The sequence below is a fragment of the Spermophilus citellus genome (assembly GCF_964194105.1).
Source record: "Spermophilus citellus genome assembly, chromosome: 2".
In the NCBI taxonomy this organism is placed as follows: Eukaryota; Metazoa; Chordata; class Mammalia; order Rodentia; family Sciuridae; genus Spermophilus; species Spermophilus citellus.
The window spans coordinates 155740413-155759117 of NC_138183.1; the positions used below are offsets into that span (position 1 = coordinate 155740413).

Here is an 18705-nt window from a genome sequence, read left to right on the forward strand (position 1 = left end):
AACATGAATAGTTCCAGAACTCCAGACTTTAATATCTAATTTAAAAAAATCAAAGGGCTAGGGTTGTAGCTCAGTGGTAGAGCACTTGCCTTGCATATGTGAGGCACTGGGTCCAATACTCAGCACCACATAAAAAATAAATAAAAGTATTATGTCCATCTATAACTAAAAAATATTTTAAAATAAAGAAATAAATCAAGCTTCTCCTTATCCTGCAGGAAATTTGAGTCTCACCTTAGTGTTTAAGGATTCCTGTGAGGGTCTTTTATCTTGGTTGTCACAGTGATGACTGCTGTTCTATGGTTGCTGAAAACCACATTCCTCTTCTCTGAATTATGCTTTGCTAACTAAAGCTGATGCTAGACAACAGGCATTTAATAAATTTTATTAAGTCATGAATGGTAATGTATAAAAAGAAAACCTAAAACACTAATCAGTCATCACATCTCCTACAGGTCATTAGCCAAAGGGGCTCCCAGTGGCCATCTTTTTCCTTGCTTTCTTGAAGTATGTACTCAGATCTAAGTCCTTTCTTCCATTATTCACTCTTCACCAGCTCCAAGGAGACTATGAGAGAAAAAACATTATTTAACATCAAAAAAACTCTTTGGAAACCCCAATGTAAACATTCCAAATTACATATCAGTCCCTTGTGTTTGGTTGAAATAAGTTCCTCCCCAAGGATTAATCTACTGTTGATGTATTAACAAAACCAAACTCTGAACCTGTAACTTAGCACCCAAATGAAGCACTATCTAGAGTAACTGAGCTGACCAGTTGGTCCATCATCCCCAGTAATATTCATTCCTTACTCACCATCATCTTCTTTTTTTGCGTCTGCCATAGGACATGACAGAATTAAAGCTGTAAAAAACCAATACTCGCTCATTCATTTATTCATTAGGAATACTTACTAGGGCTCTATTAAATGAAGCCCGGAGGCCTCCCTTCTCCCTTAGTTCATTACACTTCATCCAAGTGGACTTTCTGACAGTTCCCAGAATAGAACAAATTCTTTGCTACCTAAAGATCACTGTTTTCTACATTTCCCACAGCCTACTTCCCACCTTTCTAGATTAGACTAAAATGTCACCTCATCAAAGCAACCGGCACTTACCATCCTGTTTAAAGCAGCCTTTCCTCCTCCAGTCCAGACACCATTAATCTTCACTAGTACACCTCTTCATTTAACAGCACAATTCTTTCTTAAGTATTGTCCAACCTGCTAAAACAAACTACATGTAGATAGGGATGTGTTTAAGTCCTTAACCACAGAAAAGATTTATCTATATTCTTTAAATCTACACTAGATTTAGAATTTAATCAAATAAAAATATTTTAAATTTTTTCAGGTAACATCTGAAACTCTAAATTAATTTTAAAACTCAAACCTGTCCTCTCTCTCCATCCATCAACAGAAAGCCAATGTTTAAACATGTCTAAAGGTCAATTAATTTCAGAATGTTAAAACTAGAAAACAAACGTTAAATAACCAAGAATTTGCAGCATTCCTAGAATCACCTGGAAAGATGCAAAAGGTCAGCAGTGGTGTAAAAGATAACCATTTTCATTTGATGCACTAATCATTAATACCTAATTTTATCTCAAGTAGATTATTATGAGGATATTTTTCATACTTTCATTAATAATAGGCAATAAATATTATTTTGGTAGTATAGCACATAGCTTCTCTCTCTTTCCTGTTGCTTCAGAAGAAGGTTTGGGAGAAGTCCCAGGCATAAATACATCATTCATTCCCAAACTCCAACTCAAGGATTGATATGCCAGGATGAAGTTTGTATTTTATAATCAATTTAAAGAATGATGAAGTAAGGACACAATTGGATTATTTAAAAGCTAAATATATCTAATTTAAAGCACCTTTTAAAGCATCTTTTATTCTATCTCAAATGTCTTCTTTTATGAAATGATGGTGATAGCAGACAATGTTTTTTTAATATTTTTTTAATTGTAGATGGACAAAATACCTTTATTTATTTTTATGTGGTACTGAGGATCGAACCCAGTGCCTCACACATGCAAGGCACGTGCTCTACCATTGAGCCACAACCCCAGCCCATAGACAATGTTTTCAACATCATTCTTTGGCAAAATAATAGTTGGAAATATTTAAAGTGAATACAAATGATGCAGAAAGTTTACTACTGATAAAACCCAATGCTATGTAAATCAACCACTGAAGGCCTGAAGAGAAAACAAAGTTTTCTTTTTTTATCTTTTTATGTTATCACTTTTTAATATTTTTACATATTAAAAATATATGCACATAATTTCTTTATCAAACATACAATGTATGTATGATATTTGCTATTACTTTTATGTGTTATACACATTTTACATTATTACTTTAATAAAAAAGTATGAGAATACATGTGTATTTAAATTTTTATGTTCTACATTTTTACTTTTCTGTTATATAAATGCTATTTATTTGGACATGGTGAGCAAAACAGTAAAAAAGAAAATATCCTGGAACCAGGGTTCCACAAAAATCTACACCCAGCCACCCACTTTGTGGGAGCAAAAGCACTAAGAAATATTATTAGGAAGACATGTGAGGGACAGTGAAAGGAAGTCTAAGGGACAGAAGGATTTAAAAATCACCACTGAAAATTTTAAATCCGTGCTAAATCTGAAAGCATGGTAAAAGTATTTGTGAAGAACAAGGAGGAATACAGGAAAGGAATTTCAAAGAGTGTGTGTGTGTGTGTCCTTAACAAAGTTTTCTAGGAGTTAGCCCCAAAGCATATAATGCCAACCCCCACATTTCTAGAAGCTTATATTTCAAAACCACTAGTAGAACAGTAGCAACCTTGAATCCTAGTCACTTTAAGAAGGTAGCTATGCTACTTATCAATTCTGAAATTATTTCTGCTATTTGTTAATTATGAACATAAAATGATTGGGTTATCATGTCAACTACTCCACACACATTTTAAAAGAGAATAAGGCAGAATGATGAAAACAGGATACCTTAGAACCTCTGGGGTAATAAAGAGAATGTGCAGGAAAAAAATGAATTATTAAACTAAAAGCACAGCCAACATAAGTGAACACATAAATTGGTATACAGTCTCTAATTTAACAATTAACACTGTTGCTCAATATTAATGATAAGATAGCTAAGTGGAACTCAAAATTTTTTTTTCCACAAGAACAAAATAGGGCTGGGTTACATAGGCCTATCCTAGGCTATCCAGGGAGTCTAACCAACTCCGAATTCAGAAGCTTCCTTTCTCCATCTCAGGTAGTTCAATCTGGAGGTGAGGAGGTTGGCAGCTCCTAAAGAACAATATTTTGTTAAATTTCTTTTTTCTGTAAACAAAACCAGCAATTCCTTATACTAATTTGATGCTGACATAAAAGATAGCATCTCCCTAAATTGCCCGTTTCCTGTTATCCCAAATTGGGAAACAAAAGGAAGTTAACTCTTCCTAATGACACAAGCAAGGATACCAGAGTTCAGTTCCTCTAAGTTGTTTCTAACATATTGGTCCTAAAACAGGATCACTCTGAAAAAGGAGTTGTAGCAAATGACATGTTTTATGTGAGTATGTGTGGTAAAATATATATATCATGAAATTCATCATTTTTAATTATGCAGATCAGTGGCATTAAGTCCCTTGGCAAATGTACTTGTGCAACCCAAATCATGAATTTTATTGTGGATCCCCAAGAACTCTGGAGGCTCTTAATGGAATATGTTCTTATTTGCAAAAGAACATTAACTTTTACTTGACACTCCTCAAACTTACCATTTTCTAGTGTTCATTCCTTTTGAGATACCCTTATTTTCTGTGTCTAAGATTATCAGTGGTATTACAACCCAGGTGCAAAACTAAACTTATTAAATTATCCTGAAGACCAAGTTAAGTCTCAGGATCTATGCATTCAACTTGACATGTCAATTGTGAAAACAACTATTGCATCTGCCTGCTTTCTAGTGGGATAAATAAGCACATCCCTTGTTTTCACAAGGATTCTGAAGCTTCAATATTCCTTTACTCAATAGAGAATATTCAACTAGTAGAATTGTCTTCATTTACATTTCTACCATAGCTATCTATGGCTTAATAATGATCAACAAAAAAAGTAAAAGGCTTTGTTCAAATAACTAAAACTCAATTTTCACAATAGATACACAATATGTATCAACTGATACACAGCACAATTGCTTTTGCCCTCATCGACAAGTAAAAGAATAGAATAGCTCCTGCCCTCATCAATCAATAATGGAATAGAACAGCTTTTGCCCTCATCAATCTGCTACATGTGGTTTATCTGAGCAACAACCAATTTTCCACTGTTCCTACTGCTTGTTAATTTTTCAGAATGTCAGGGCACTTGAGTGAACCTGGAACATTCAAGTACTACCATAAAGCATTCAATGTGATAAAACTGTACTTGAACATTATGACTATTATTTTTTCTTTAAGGCTTGCACAAAGCCAATTCTGCAAAACATCAATTTCCCTATGAATTTTTAAGCTGGTTTTTCTAACAAAAGAGATATATTGCTTTGTAAATGAGAAAACACAGGCATCTCAGGTTTCATTCTTCTCTCCTATGGCTAAACTCTAAGGGGCATCTTTCTTGCCCACATTCAATACAATGACTACAGCACTGAAGGACAATAACTGGAGATCAGCATCATCACAGGACTGGCTTGTTCACCTCATGTGTTTAATGTAGGGAAAGATACCTGGCTGATCCTAAGAATACAGCTTACACGATAATTTATTACTTCACTGACAGAACCACCACCAAATGAGAAGCCCCAAAAGCACTGGAACAACAAGCTTGTCCAAGCAAACACACTGATCATTTTTCAAAATGTGGATATATTTAAATCAATTTGTACTGCAGTTCATTTCACAGGCTTTAGGAATCCCCTGTGAAACCCTACATACCAGCACTACAAACTTAAGTTTATTTTCAAGCAGACTACCAAATAATGAACTAATCACTGAACCATCTTATCTTTATACAGACCTGCATCAGATCAGATTTGCTCATCTCACAGGCTGACAATCATTTTACTAACATCTAATACCAGCTTCATTCCAGCACAACAGATTTCTGCTACATAATGAAGATACAGAACAAAGGATTAAATGAGAAAGGTGGCTATTCGTACAACAGAGATTTAAAATTAATGACAGTAGTTAAAGTTTTTCTAATTTAATGGCATGGCTCAAACAGTTCAACAGATGAAATCAATCAGACAGTTGTGTGTAGAGAAATCCTGTGATATTAATAACAGCTTCTGTTTCCTGGGAACCTATTTCCTCAGCCGAGTGTTTTCATATCTATTCTTGCATTGGAATTTATAACATTCCTGAGGTCTAAAGTAAGAGCTAAGACCATCTTGCCAAATTTTAGTTGGAAACACTAAGCCAAGTCAAGGTCACACTCTTAGTGGAGTTTATAACAGTTCCCAGCAAGATGTAGTTAGTCACAAGCATTGTAAACTCGGGTTAAAGACCATCCTCCAGATGTCACAACTAATCAATCATAGTACCCTTTTTCAGAGATTCTGCACTGAGTAAAATCCTCAATTAACATTAGTTAGCCATTATTCAAAGTGCTCGCTATGTACCAAACCCTATGTTCAGCACTGTAAAATCACCATTCAATTTAATTCTAACAATTCTTTTGAGTTAGGTACCATTATCAACTTCAGAGAAGTGAACCTGATGAAGCTGCTCAGTATATCAGGTGTCTGGATTTGAATCCAGAGTTTGAATCAAAACCCCTGTTCTTAACTCCCCCCCCCCATCTGGCCTACCAAACCACTGATGTGGATACATGTCATTTCAGAAAACAGAAGTAACACCAGTCAGGATAAAAATCTGAAGATTTAATTAAGTTTTCATCTACTTATTAGACTTGTGGGTCTAAACCTTAATTTGTTCATTTGGGAAAAAAAAAAAAATCACACTAAAATCTCTCCCTCCACTCATATGGTTTTTGAATAGGTAACATGACTTAGTAAGCGTTGAAGTGTTATTCAAATGAAAATATAAGACTGTTCTCATCCAGTCTAGTGATCTCTGTAATTATCACGCATTTGGAACACATTATATTCATACAAGGACTACAATAAAATAGCGATATAACTTAAGCTCATCACAGAAGTCTTCTTTTCCAGTAGTTCTCAAAGAGGAGCAGGTCATCTGTGGGCCTTTCTCAATTCTGATTACTTGTCTTAAAGGGGCATTTGTCAGAATACAGTACACAAAGAAATGAGACCTGTTCTACAGATGGTTCCATCGCACCCACTGGCAAAGGAGTGGCCTTAGTACTGCAATCTAGACTACATAAACTTAGGAGTTAATATATTCAAATTGAAACCCCTTCTCATCTACTTACTTACCATTAGACCTAGGAAAGCAAGCTCTGTTTTACAAACCTAGCACAGTGACTGCCTTATACATATTATCTAGTCAATAAACCTTCATTACTACTTACAGAATCACAGTCTGATGGCTTACTTGAATTTCTTGAAAGCAGTGAAGAGTAGCCTATTCCAGAGCTGTTAGTTCAATAACATTGAGCCCAAATCTGCTTCTCTGAACCTATCTTGTTATTCTATTCTTGACTTGTAAAGCAAAAGAGAATAAGTTCACTTCCTGTTTAAGAAACTTAATAAAAGTACATTAGGAGAATTTAAACATCAGCCATACCACTTAAAAAAGATATCTATTTCCAATAATTAAACTATTAAAGAATAAATGGTACAAAAGATTTGCATTTCAATAGAACTAGCTTTATTTGTTTATTTATTTATTTATTTTTAAACAAAAGAAATTGTCTAAAAGCAAATGAAGATATGTACCGAGGAATGGGCATGACCTGGTACTTACAAAGCTTCTGCTGTGCATAATGGAAACAGCATATAGTGCTGTCTGCTTGAGTAATCTGAAGGTGCAAGTTAACTAAAAGAAGGTGCTCTGCCAAGCAATCAGCATGGAAAAGAAAAACATAAAATAAAAACCACTATAAGTTGCTTCCAGAGAACTATGTTGTGGCAGCATGAGAACTGGCATCAACTCACAGTCTTCTCATTTTCTCCATTTTCTATAATTTTCCTCTTCTTTTCATCTGTTTTTTTCTTGAAGATGTTATTTCGGTAAAACTGAAGTTCTTTGATGCTTTCACTAATGTCATCAAGTGCCCTATAAGTAAACATATCACACTGAATAAAATGTCCAAAAACAGAGGAGATGGAAATCATTTTGTAAACATAACTTTTTATAAATAAGAACAAGTTACTGTAAATGCCACTCTATGACATCATCAAGAAGTAGAACATTTCAGTAAAGCAGTATGAAGTGCTTTGTTCTTTAAAAAACTTGATTTATAAAAACAAATTTGTAAAATACACATAAAAATTCCCTAAACTGTTTAATAAGGTAGTAATATGCTCCAATGGGCAAAGGAGGGGAAATACAGGGTCAAATAAGTTTAAGGAAAACTAAATATTTCTTTCCTGAAGTTTCTGCATTTAATAAACTAAGGTATCTTATGATTCCTAAGAGGAAGCTATGCTACACACACAGTATTTCTAAAACTTTATCAACCACATTTGTGGAACACTTATTAACAAATCATGAAACATAGTTTGGGCAATACTTAATGATGCCCCTGAACAAAATATACTAACATACTCGAACATAACTCATGACTCAGTCATAATAAACATCAATTATCAGATCAGACAGTACCTAACCATAAAAGAGGATCTACCTCCTCTCTCGTGGTGATTTGTGCTATAATCAGTGGCAGCCTGCCTCCATCTAACAGCCTTTCTTCTCCTCCAACATGCTGTTTCTCATCTGTTGTAGTCTGAGAAATCAGGTAACCAAGATTATTAGAACAATGTGCAAGTAAATCAATAAGCTCTGAATGATGGGCCAATGGCCTCTTCTAGAGAATCAACTGCTAGAAATTTAGTGCAAGTTTCATGAGTTATTTTTGTGGCTAAGGAAAAAAAAAAATGTGCTTCCTTCCCAGATCCTGGATATATGGTATTAAGCTATGAAAAACACAGCCTTTAAATAGGTAAATGTATACAACTTCTAATCATAATACCGAAACCTAAAACAGATTGGAAAACCCAATGTACTTTTATAACCCACTATGTGGCAAAGCCTGACCAAACTCAATATGGAGGCTTTTCATATTACTTGTTATGCCATTTGTTGTATTCCATGTTTCACTGAAGAAATACCAATGTGTTGTATTATGGTCAGCTTTTTTAGGAGCATTACATGAAACACAATACAGGTATATTATGATCTTCCTAAAATCTAAAAAATTCTGAAATCCAAGTCATACCAAACCCCAATTATTTCAGGTGAGGTTTTTTAGATCAGAATTACTGTGCTATAGTCCAGGTATGCCCAATAAAAATACATGAGAATAACAGACATTTGGGGCTGGTCTTTCTCTGCTTGCCTCCAAATGCAATGCAGATAGTTCAGGATCAGTAAATAAATGGACCAAATGCTACCCTTAGAAGACTACTGTCAAGTGTTATGTTCCTAATGACTCTAAAATAAAAAAATTATAAAAGAAACAGTACAGAACACTTGAATGCACAATATCTTTAAATTCAATCAGAAAAATGAAAATGTTGAAGTAGAACAACTATATTTTACAACTGTACACAAAGTGTTCTAATTTCAAATGGTTGAATCCATATTCTCTGTGATTAGAAAAAGCTGCTCATTCCTAGGAAGATTGGATTTTTTCATCATACCCATAAACCAAGTGCTTAAACATTCTAAAACTGTAATAAAGACTATCTGACCAAAAAAGAGATTATATCACCCTTCTCAGAATGGAACACTAGAATCCTGACCTGAATTTCTGACAGTAAAAAGTTATTTTTCTGCTAGTCAATCTTCATGTTTCCCCCAAAGAAGAGTGCAAAAAGTAAGTTATTTGAATTTGGAGGTTATGTGTGTAATAGACTGAGAAGCACTGAGTAGGATCAAATCTTACCTGTGAGAAGCAGCCTTCTTTGGTGCAAATTCATATTCTTCTGGATACCAGCGTCTATACACAGTAGAAATGGAACTCTCAAAGGAAACTGTCTCAAATATACTGAATGAATTACCTCCTTCCAGTAATTATTAACAATGCAAAAGGCATCTGGATCATAACTATCGAGTTGCCTCTTTGCCTATGATTCTCTTACACCCTTTCTTCTCTTCCTTCTATATATTCTCTTTGAACAAGCTTATCAATGTATAGGACTCCGAAATCTGTAACTCCAAGTCATCCCTCTCCCGAGTTCCTGACTGCTGGACATCTCCACCTAGAAATCCACACTCCTACTTCATATGTAAAACCACACTCACCCCTCTCCACTGCACTCCTTCCCCCATTCACCAAATCTACTCTTCCTCTTATTTCCCCTCTTACATTGGACAGTTCTGCCCACCTGAGCTGTCCCAACTAGAAGCACCAGAATCCCTTTATACCTCCTCCTTGTCCCCACTCACTCATCTAAGCAGTCAGTATCAGGCCAATTGACTCTCTCAAATTTTATTTCCATTCCCCTCAAACACCCAACTGCCATTTTGTTTCTCCAAAAAGATACAAGTCTCCTTTCTTATCTATCATTTTTCTTGCTACCTTCTAATCAGAATGATCTGATCATGACTCATTCTTTTATTTAAGCCCATCAAAGGAGTTCCTTCCCTCAGTAGATAAAAATCTAACCTTGGCATGGCACACAAGCCCTCCAATACTGGGCCCCACCCTCCACCTTAGCCAAACTCATGCATTGCACTGCAGCATTAAAGAACAGACAGTAATTCCCTGCACACTTCTGCCTTACTTTCACATCCTCGTAACTCTGCCCACTCTCAGGAATGCATTCTTCTCACTTAAATGCCTAGAAAGCTTCCCTTCTTATTTAAACCTCAATTTTAAAATTCCTCTCACTCCAGCATGGTGTGGTGCTCCTTCCTGAGTGCCCTCATACTCTACATGTACACTCACTTCAGAAGTCACCATACAGTATACTTTGAGGGTGTTTTTATGTGTCTTTCAACCCACTAGATTCTATGCTATTTAAGACCTCTTCATCTATATATTCCAGCAGATAGGTCAATGCCTGGCACAGAATGAGTGCCCAATAAACTTTCTGCATGAATGTAATTTACATGGAAAATATTTGACATTTCCCCCCAAGTCTCACCAGTCAGGATAAACTAAGGTCCTGTACAAGTGAGAATGGGATGACATAGATACACACCCACTTAATACCCTCAGTTCTACAATTCTATTCAATTATTTTCCACAAATTCTCAATTAAAACATGCTAAATGAGGCAACTTAATGGATCCTAAATATAGCCCTTACCTGCACAGTTCTTTAACAGTGCTCACATCAATTATTCTATAATGAAGATGTTTCATGAACTGGGGCATGTATTTGTCAAGAAACTTCTTATCTGCATGAACTGAATTTCCTAGAAAGACATGAAGCATACTGGATCTATGTATTTCTAGTAGTATACAACAGGATACAAAAATTCATAAATTGTATTTGAAACGGAAATAAATTTTTAAAGTTTAAACAATTCCTATAAATATCTCTAAATTCCCAAATCAAGTTTGAGTGCTTCTGATTAGCTTACAAGTGCAGATTTCCAAGAATTTGGTCAGTCTGGCTCATAATAAATTTGTATATGGCCTCACAGACAAAAGGACAAATCCAGCATTCCACACACGCAACATGTAAATCTGTTACTTTTCAAGTTCATACAAGACGTGCAAACTTTGTCCCAGTGTCACAAAATACACACCACTAACACTAAAAACTTAACTGAATCATGTAAGTAAATAAGCCTTTATTTACATTCCAATTTTTATAACAAATCACATCCACATTCATGTTTCCACACAGTAATTTATATTTAAAACACTAAATTTTAAATAAGAATTTTAAAATAAGTATCAACTACATTGGCTGAAGAACTTTTACACAATGTAATTCTAAGACTTAATGCCAAAACTTTCCCTGTGAATGTTTGACAAAAGTGTCAGTTACCACATCAATGGACATATACAAATGCAAATACACCTCCACAGAACATTACCACCCCTCTTACAAAGTTACTGCTTTAAAAATCCTGATAGAACTGACCTGGTCTCTTTTAAATCAATGTCACAAGGGAAAAAAATAGAGATAGGTGGACAGTTCTGGGTTAACAGACTAAAGATACATAATAACCAAAATGAAATGCATGAGCCTTGACTGAATCCTGGTTCAAAAACAATTAGACATTTTAGGGAACTCTGAATGTAGACTAGACATCACGTGATACTATTAAATGACTTTAATTCTTTTCAATGCAATAATGATACTGTGTTACATAACAAAATATCCTTATTCTTAGGAGATGCTCCATGAAGTTTTTAGAAATGAAGTGTCATAAAACCTACACTTTATTGTCAAATATAAAAAAAAAATAGATACAACCAACAGGCACACGTTTAACAATTACTCAGTCCAACTTTTCTGTGTCAAAAATTCTTTCATCATAAAAATGTGGAAAAATTTTTACTGAGTTTGTTTCTAACTTCTCATGTCTTATTTCAGCACATTTTCCTAATATTCATGTTGTGAACTATACAAGGAAACTTGAACACAAAAGATAAATAATCCAAATCAGGGTAAATGGAAGATATAGATAGGCTTGGCTGGTATTTCTGGAATTGCAGTCTCTTGAACCACTACAATGGAAGACTATCTAGAAGATATACATAGGATTGGATTTTACCTGCAAGTGGACAGAGCCCCGGAGGAGTCTGCTGTCGTACAAAGGACAGAAATTCATACTCTGCCTGCTGCAATGTAATTGTACTCTCCTTCACTGCCTTGGTAAGACCAGACTGCAAGAGAGAATCCCCAGCCCCCAGCAGAAACACATGAAGTCAGTTTTCAAAGGTATCCAGAAATGAAATTTTACTTCTAAAATGGGCAAGTATCACCACAGATGGACCATTTTTAGAGCTCAAGTTCAAATTGAAACTGCCATCTTTTCACCAATTTTTTCTTAATCCAAGCCAATAAGTTATGTTCCTGATTGTTAATAGCATTTCCACACAGTCAAAAAAGATGGTGCTCAAAGTCCAAGGATATAACCTCTGGGAAGAAACAACTATTAAGAGGACAGCAGCATTCCCCCTTCTCTGAGAGTTGATGTCTAACCTCATCCAAAAGACTGACTTGAGTAATACTTGACAATCCACAATGCGTTCGCGACAGACTGAATATAGGAGAGAAAAAAGAGGACATTCAGGAGAAGATGATCTCGAGAGGTCCAAAAGATGAAAAGTAAAAAGCAAGCAGTTTCCCAGGCTTGCCAAGCAATCTTCCTCTAACCCTCTTTTTAAATACCATCCAACAATGGTCTAGGATTCAGATGTGAGTGCAATAAGCTTGTTACTGTTCCCCAAAGCAGCAATCTTGTTATTTGGTAATGTTACCTTCCCATGGTGCTCCTTACACCAATCTGACATGCTGTCCAGCAACTCATCTGGCTGTTTTATAATCAGGTTAGGACCCTGTGGATGGGAAAAGCCATTAGTCATTAAGAATCAAAAGAAATAACCCTGTTTTCAGAGATAAAGTTCAAGCTGCATTAAGGACTAAATGCATGTATCAGAAAAAGAAGATAAAGGACACTTAATGAACTCTAAAACTGGTCTTCATTCATTCCAGAACTATTTACGATGATTGAAAAAAAGAACGACACAACTGAAAACAAAAATGCCCCTTAGGACATAGATATCTACCAAGATTCAGCAAACTATAGTCCCAGGCTTTGGTTAAGTTTTTTATGACCAAAAAGTTAAGAATGAGTTTTACATTGTTAAAGGAGATTTAAAAAGAGAGAGAATGTATGACTGAGAGGTATATGGCACTCAAAGGCTAAAAGATTTTAATATCTGGCCCTTTCTAGAAAAACTCTGCTAAATCCTGATTATGAGTTCATTTTGAAAAGTATCTTTATTACCAAGTGAGAAAAGTAAACTGCCACAACAGTGTATACATGCATATGATTTTATTTACATATTTTAAAAAATGTACACATTTATATATGCATGCAAAATGTCAAGAAAATACATAAACTTTGGGAAGTAGGACAGGGATGGAGAACAAGGCAAAAAAAAAAAAAAAACAATAGTAATCATACTGTTTAAAGTTATTCTGTTTAATTTCAACAGTGGTTTTACATTTAAAGAACAAACTAAAAAAATAAGCAAAAAGCAAAATTTTAAAGAAGAGGTAACTAGAGACATCTAAAAAACAAAATTAAAACGAGGGCCCTCAAATTCTCAGTTCCATTTAATAAAACATTCAACTGTGATTCTCTGGGACAGAGGCCCAACAATAATAGTAGCCTGGTCAATGACATTAAAGCAAGTCACCTTAGTTTCTCCTTCTGGAAAACGGTGAATCAATAAATTGGTCCTCTTTCCTCGTTAGGATCAAAGAAATAATAGATACAAAAGTTCTTTGAATTTTCTAAAAGAAAAGTAATCTACAAATCCAAGTTATTATTACTAAGATGGCAAAAAATAGTTTGCAATCATTGAAAGAAATGGCCAGAAATGGACTAAAATATGCCTGACATTATACAACAAAAAGGAGTTTTAGCCAAACAAAAACCTTGTGTTGGTAATCTCCATGGAGAAACAAAAAAATTGTTCTGATATTAAAAACAAAAAAAATTCGGGGCTGGCACAGTGGTAAAGTGCTCACCTAGCACACGTGAGGCACTGGGTTCAAACCTCAACACCACATGAAAATGAAATAAACATATTGTGTCTACCTACAACTAAAAAAATAAATATAAAAAAAATCAAACAATAATGGAAAGGAGCAAAGTACATATTATAAATCTACTAACCTGGTTTAGATTCCAGTTTAACAAATCAAGGCACCCACTAGCACCCACTGAAAAAGTTTTGGAGTAGGCTGCTTGTGTTTCTACTAGCATAAAATATTTTCCTCACACTTGTACATGAGAATAAAACATTTTCCACACAACTGACAGCTCCAACATATTTTTTATTTTTTTAAAATCCTTATCCTCATCTAAACAGCCTATTTCAGGCTGTGTGAACACATACCCAAATTTTCTCCAGGGTACATATCAACCTACCAGTCCACTTAACCTTCAGTGTTTCACATTATATCAACTATCTAAAGCAAAAATACTTCCTTGGCTAAGGGTAAGGAGAGCTGATAAAATAAAGACACTTCACTAATCTCTATAGTAAATTCCAAGTCACAGGAAAAAGAAAAAAATACAACCAAACCTAAAACTGAGGACTTTCTTTATATAGTTGAAAATAAAAGTTATCATGAGAAACAGAGTCTCATGAGTCTTCTCCAGCTCATGTGTCAGAAAGTAAGTCTGGCACACCAGCAACTCATCTATAAATGCCTCTCAGCTGTTGTCTACCTGGGAAATAAAGGGAGGTTATACCTGTAGATTTACAAAATTTATCCAGCACCAATAAACCATCAATCCTACCTTCTGGGAACTTAACAAATCCTCCCTTTTCTACAAACACCCTATTTTGTTTTTTGAATGACTCCAAATAATGGTGACAGTATTAAACTAGGGAATTTTATCCCCTACCAATCAGACATATCACATACTTATTAAATGTTTCATAAGAGGCTGAAATGCAGCAGGTGTATTTGTTTTGCTTAATGTTTCAGTTTTAAAATAGAAAAATATAAAAACCTTTATCATATTCCACAGGAGAACACTTTTTTTGGATGTGCATTAACAGAAATTCTAAAACTGGCATATAGATCTAAAAGAAACACACGTCTTGATTGAAAAGGCAGATGACCCTATGTAACAACAGGTTCTATATCCACAGATTCAACCAACTCCAGATTGAAAATATTTGGAGGAAAAAAATGCATCTGTACCTAGAGACCTCTCTTTTCTTTATTCCCTAAACAATGCAGTATAGAAACTATTTGTTTAGTATTTACATTGTATTAGATATTATACGTAAACTAGATATGCTCTGAAGTATATGAGAGGATGTGCAAAGGTTATAAGCAAATACTACATCATTTTAAATAACACTTGAGCATACTCAGATTTTGGTCTCTGAGGGGGGTCCTGTAACCAATACCCTAGGCATACCAAGGAATGACTACATAGGGTATCAAGTTAAAGCCAAGGATAGGATATAAAGATATAAACTTTGGCATGAGTCGCCAAACCTGATGGGACAATAGGTGACTGTCCTACTAGCTAGAAACACTTTACTAAAACTGCCTAGGTTAAAACTACAGGTTTCCACAGTAACTAGCCAGGTGACCTTGGGTGACATCTGTGTCCTCATCTATAAAAATAAGCATTATTAACAACACCTACCTTAAGATTTTTTGTGAGGACTAAGTATGAAAACATGTAAAGCACTTAAGAACTGGCCCTGACACACTAAGTTCTCAGTAGACCACAAGAGTTTATGTTTCTGTACAGTTTGGGCATGGTTCATACTACTTTGGACCTTAATCTATATGGAGCTCAATTTCTTTATTTTTTAAATAATAACACTGGAGAAAGTGATCTTTAGATTTTCATGCCCTCCATAGAGTATGACTGTATTATATGGTATTCACCTACTTCAGCCAAAATGTTAAGATCAGAGTCTGTTATCAGACAGGCCATCTCAATAATCTGGTCCTTTTCAATGTCCAATCCTGTCATCTGCAATAAAAAATAAATATGTAATACACAGAAAAACACCTTCCCAGTCTCTTTTACTCAAGTTTATTAAACAAGAATTCCTGATATATTCTACAGCCAGAATAGAAGACAGAATAATGTTCCTTGGGCATGCAAGGTACCAAATACATATCCTCACTTATTCAACATTTACCATTGTCAGGCACTGTGATTCTACTCCGGGACACATGCAAAGTAAGTAAAATTGAGAGAGTGCTGTCAATTATGGAAGAATTAGATAACCAACATCACCATGTCTCTGAAGTTTACAAAAATTTTCTATTAATTACATTAGTTGATCTTTATCACAATCTAAGTGGAAAGAAATGATTATCATTATAGAGAAAATTGAGGCTGGGGAGGAGTGGGGGGAGGGCTTGATATAAGTATGTTAAAACTGAAGAAATCAGAATTGGGCTCTAGTCTCAAACTCTTCACTAATGGCGCGACCTTGAAAGTGTTGAATCCTCTCTTTGGGCCTCAATTTTTTCGTTTATGGAAAGAGGAGTAAGGCTGAGTCATCTCCGGAGTCCCATCCAGCTTGAACAGCATAGGGTCCTTTAAGGCTTTGTGGGGGGAAGTGGAAGCAGAGATGCTGTCCCTACCCCCACCAGTGATACTAGCCAGGAGGCACCGAAGCGTTAGGGAAGTCCAAGTTGGCGGAGGTGATCAGGAGGAGAAAGAGACATATGGAAGACTCCTCCTTTCTGTAAAGAAACCCCACGGTCCAGCCCAGTCCCCAACTCCCGCTGGAGTGCTGCCCAGCGCTGCCCACAGCCGGGACGCGCTCACCTGCCATACCCGAGACCCACATACTGCCGCTCTCCCGGGACAGGCTCGGCCACTGGGTCCCACGCGCGAAACCTGACTCGCCGCCCCTCACCCCACGCCGAACTCGCTCACCTCCAGGTCCACCCAGACCATTCGCTGTGCCATGCTCTCCCCTGCCGCCATGGCTGCGCCACCTTCGCGGACACCTGGCGACCCGAACTGCCGGCGACTCCCACCCACACCCCGCAACAGCCTGGAGCCCAGGGAGCCGCCTAGCATCACCCGGCACGAGCCGCCACGGCCCCAGCCTAGCCGCCGGCGCGCGCGCAGGCGCAAGAGTCGCTAAACGTCGCAAACCCGCGGGGAGGCGCTGAGCGAGGACCACAGGTCCCGGCAGCCCTCGCGCCCGCCCGCCCTCCGCCGCCGGGCTCGGCCGCCGAAAGGGCCGACGGGACTGCGAGTCCCGGAGCGGAGCCGCGAGTTCCCACCCCCGCCACGTGTTTTTCGGATGTACTAGACGCGCATGTTTTTCATGGCTAAGTTTGTTTGCTTCCCAGAGTTATTTCCTGAGTTTTGATTAGTTCTAAACCGCAGAATGGAAAAAGAATTCTTTTTATTTGGACTGGTTGAAAAGACCTAGTTATTTGCGATTTTTTAAAAAATCTTTCCCTTTTTATCTCCCCCTTCTTTTTTCTTATTTGCCCCTCCCTTTCACCTACAAGTATTTTTCTTTTACTTGGAACCGAAGAGCTACTTTAGGCCACAAAGACACTTCCACTATTCTCATTTAGAAATCCTTAAATGAGCTATTGTCAGAGAGATCACTTCTCATGTATCAGGTGTTCTATCAAAGTTCCTTTTCCTTCGTTAGCTAAGTATTCCTTGTGGAGGGATCTGGGCCTTGTTTCAGTTCAGCTGCTAAATGTCAGTGGTAATGACGACTTCCTACTCCACCCTTAAAAATTCTCAAAAATAATAATAAAGGGATGGGGGAGGGGGGTGGCCTGGGGATGTGGCTCAGTGATTAAACACACCTGAGTTCAATCCCTGGTTACAAAAAATAAAATAAATAAATCGTGTGCAGTCGACTAAATTAAAATGAACTGAAACAGTTCTGCCTGGTCTGTCAACTTTTCCGGTTTTGATCAAAGTATCTTTAATCTCCCATGACAGCTTTCATTTGCGTCTTTTCCTGTAGAGGTGGCCACCACAGGATCAATCTGCCGGAGTGTCAAATTCTGTGGGTCTCTTAAATTTTGGCTATTCAGCGGCAAATTTGTGTGAAAAGGACACTTTGGCACAAATGTTGATCTCAATCTTGAATTATATCCTCTGTATATTTCTGAAAGCCTTAATGCCCGTAATTACAGAGCTTATGGTCCATCGTTCAGTAATTCCTACCTGAAGAGCTGGTTTTGTGAGAGAGAAACTTTGTTGCCTCATCAGAGCTTTGAGTGTACTGGGTTTCACCTTCTGTTCCTTTGGTGTACTCAACCCACCACCTACCAGGATCCAGAGAAACACTCTTTGAAGAATCATCAAACCGTGTGCACAGATTATATGTATAAAGACTTTTATTGTAGACAACACGTATATACATTGTAACCACACTGCCCAATGAATCATATTATTCTGCTATAGCTTTATTTTCTCTTGTAGCCTACTTTATAAGAAATAGTCTCCTCCTCCCCATTTAGTTTCCAACTTGATTCATAGAAAATAGAATCAATTCAAGTACAGAAACTTATCAACTGGGCTTCTTATTATGATCCTAAAGTATTATTTCTTTAAATTTTCAAACACCTTTTTTTCCATGTTACTATTATAACATTGACTAGTTCAAATTTCATCTTCAGTGGTGGTATTCATATTTAAGATATTATGTCCTAAAAATTTGTGTTCATAATTTTTAAATACTGAGTACTGAAAATGAGGTGTGGACTTTTTGGAAATTTCCATTTTATTCAGAGATAGTAATATACATTTGTTATAATAATAAACACAATTTAGATGACTAGTATTAAACTGTAAAATTAAGGTTTTTTGTTTAGTGTATAATATCATTAGATTGGTAAGAAACATTAATATCCCAAATGATGCATGTATTGAATTCCCTAATTTAAACT

At 36.3% G+C, this 18705-nt stretch overlaps 1 protein-coding gene across 2 annotated transcripts; it reads right to left on the minus strand.

Annotated features, from left to right (window-relative positions):
* Positions 1-6768: 6768 nt before the first annotated feature.
* On the minus strand, positions 6769-16918 carry REXO2 (RNA exonuclease 2). Of its 2 annotated transcripts, XR_014020299.1 has the most exons (8): positions 16712-16918; positions 15707-15790; positions 12531-12608; positions 11822-11933; positions 10399-10507; positions 9031-9084; positions 7771-7869; positions 7075-7199 (listed from the first exon to the last, which is right to left on the minus strand). XR_014020299.1 is itself a non-coding variant. In XM_081278502.1 (7 exons), exons 1-7 carry the CDS (start codon positions 16856-16858, stop codon positions 7070-7072), a joined length of 714 nt encoding a protein of 237 aa, XP_081134628.1. In that variant the 5' UTR covers positions 16859-16917; the 3' UTR covers positions 6769-7069. The 2 variants fall into 2 exon arrangements, 1 of the variants encoding a protein (XP_081134628.1); XM_081278502.1 differs by lacking the exon at positions 7771-7869 and having other exon boundaries at positions 6769-7199; positions 16712-16917.
* Positions 16919-18705: the final 1787 nt, after the last annotated feature.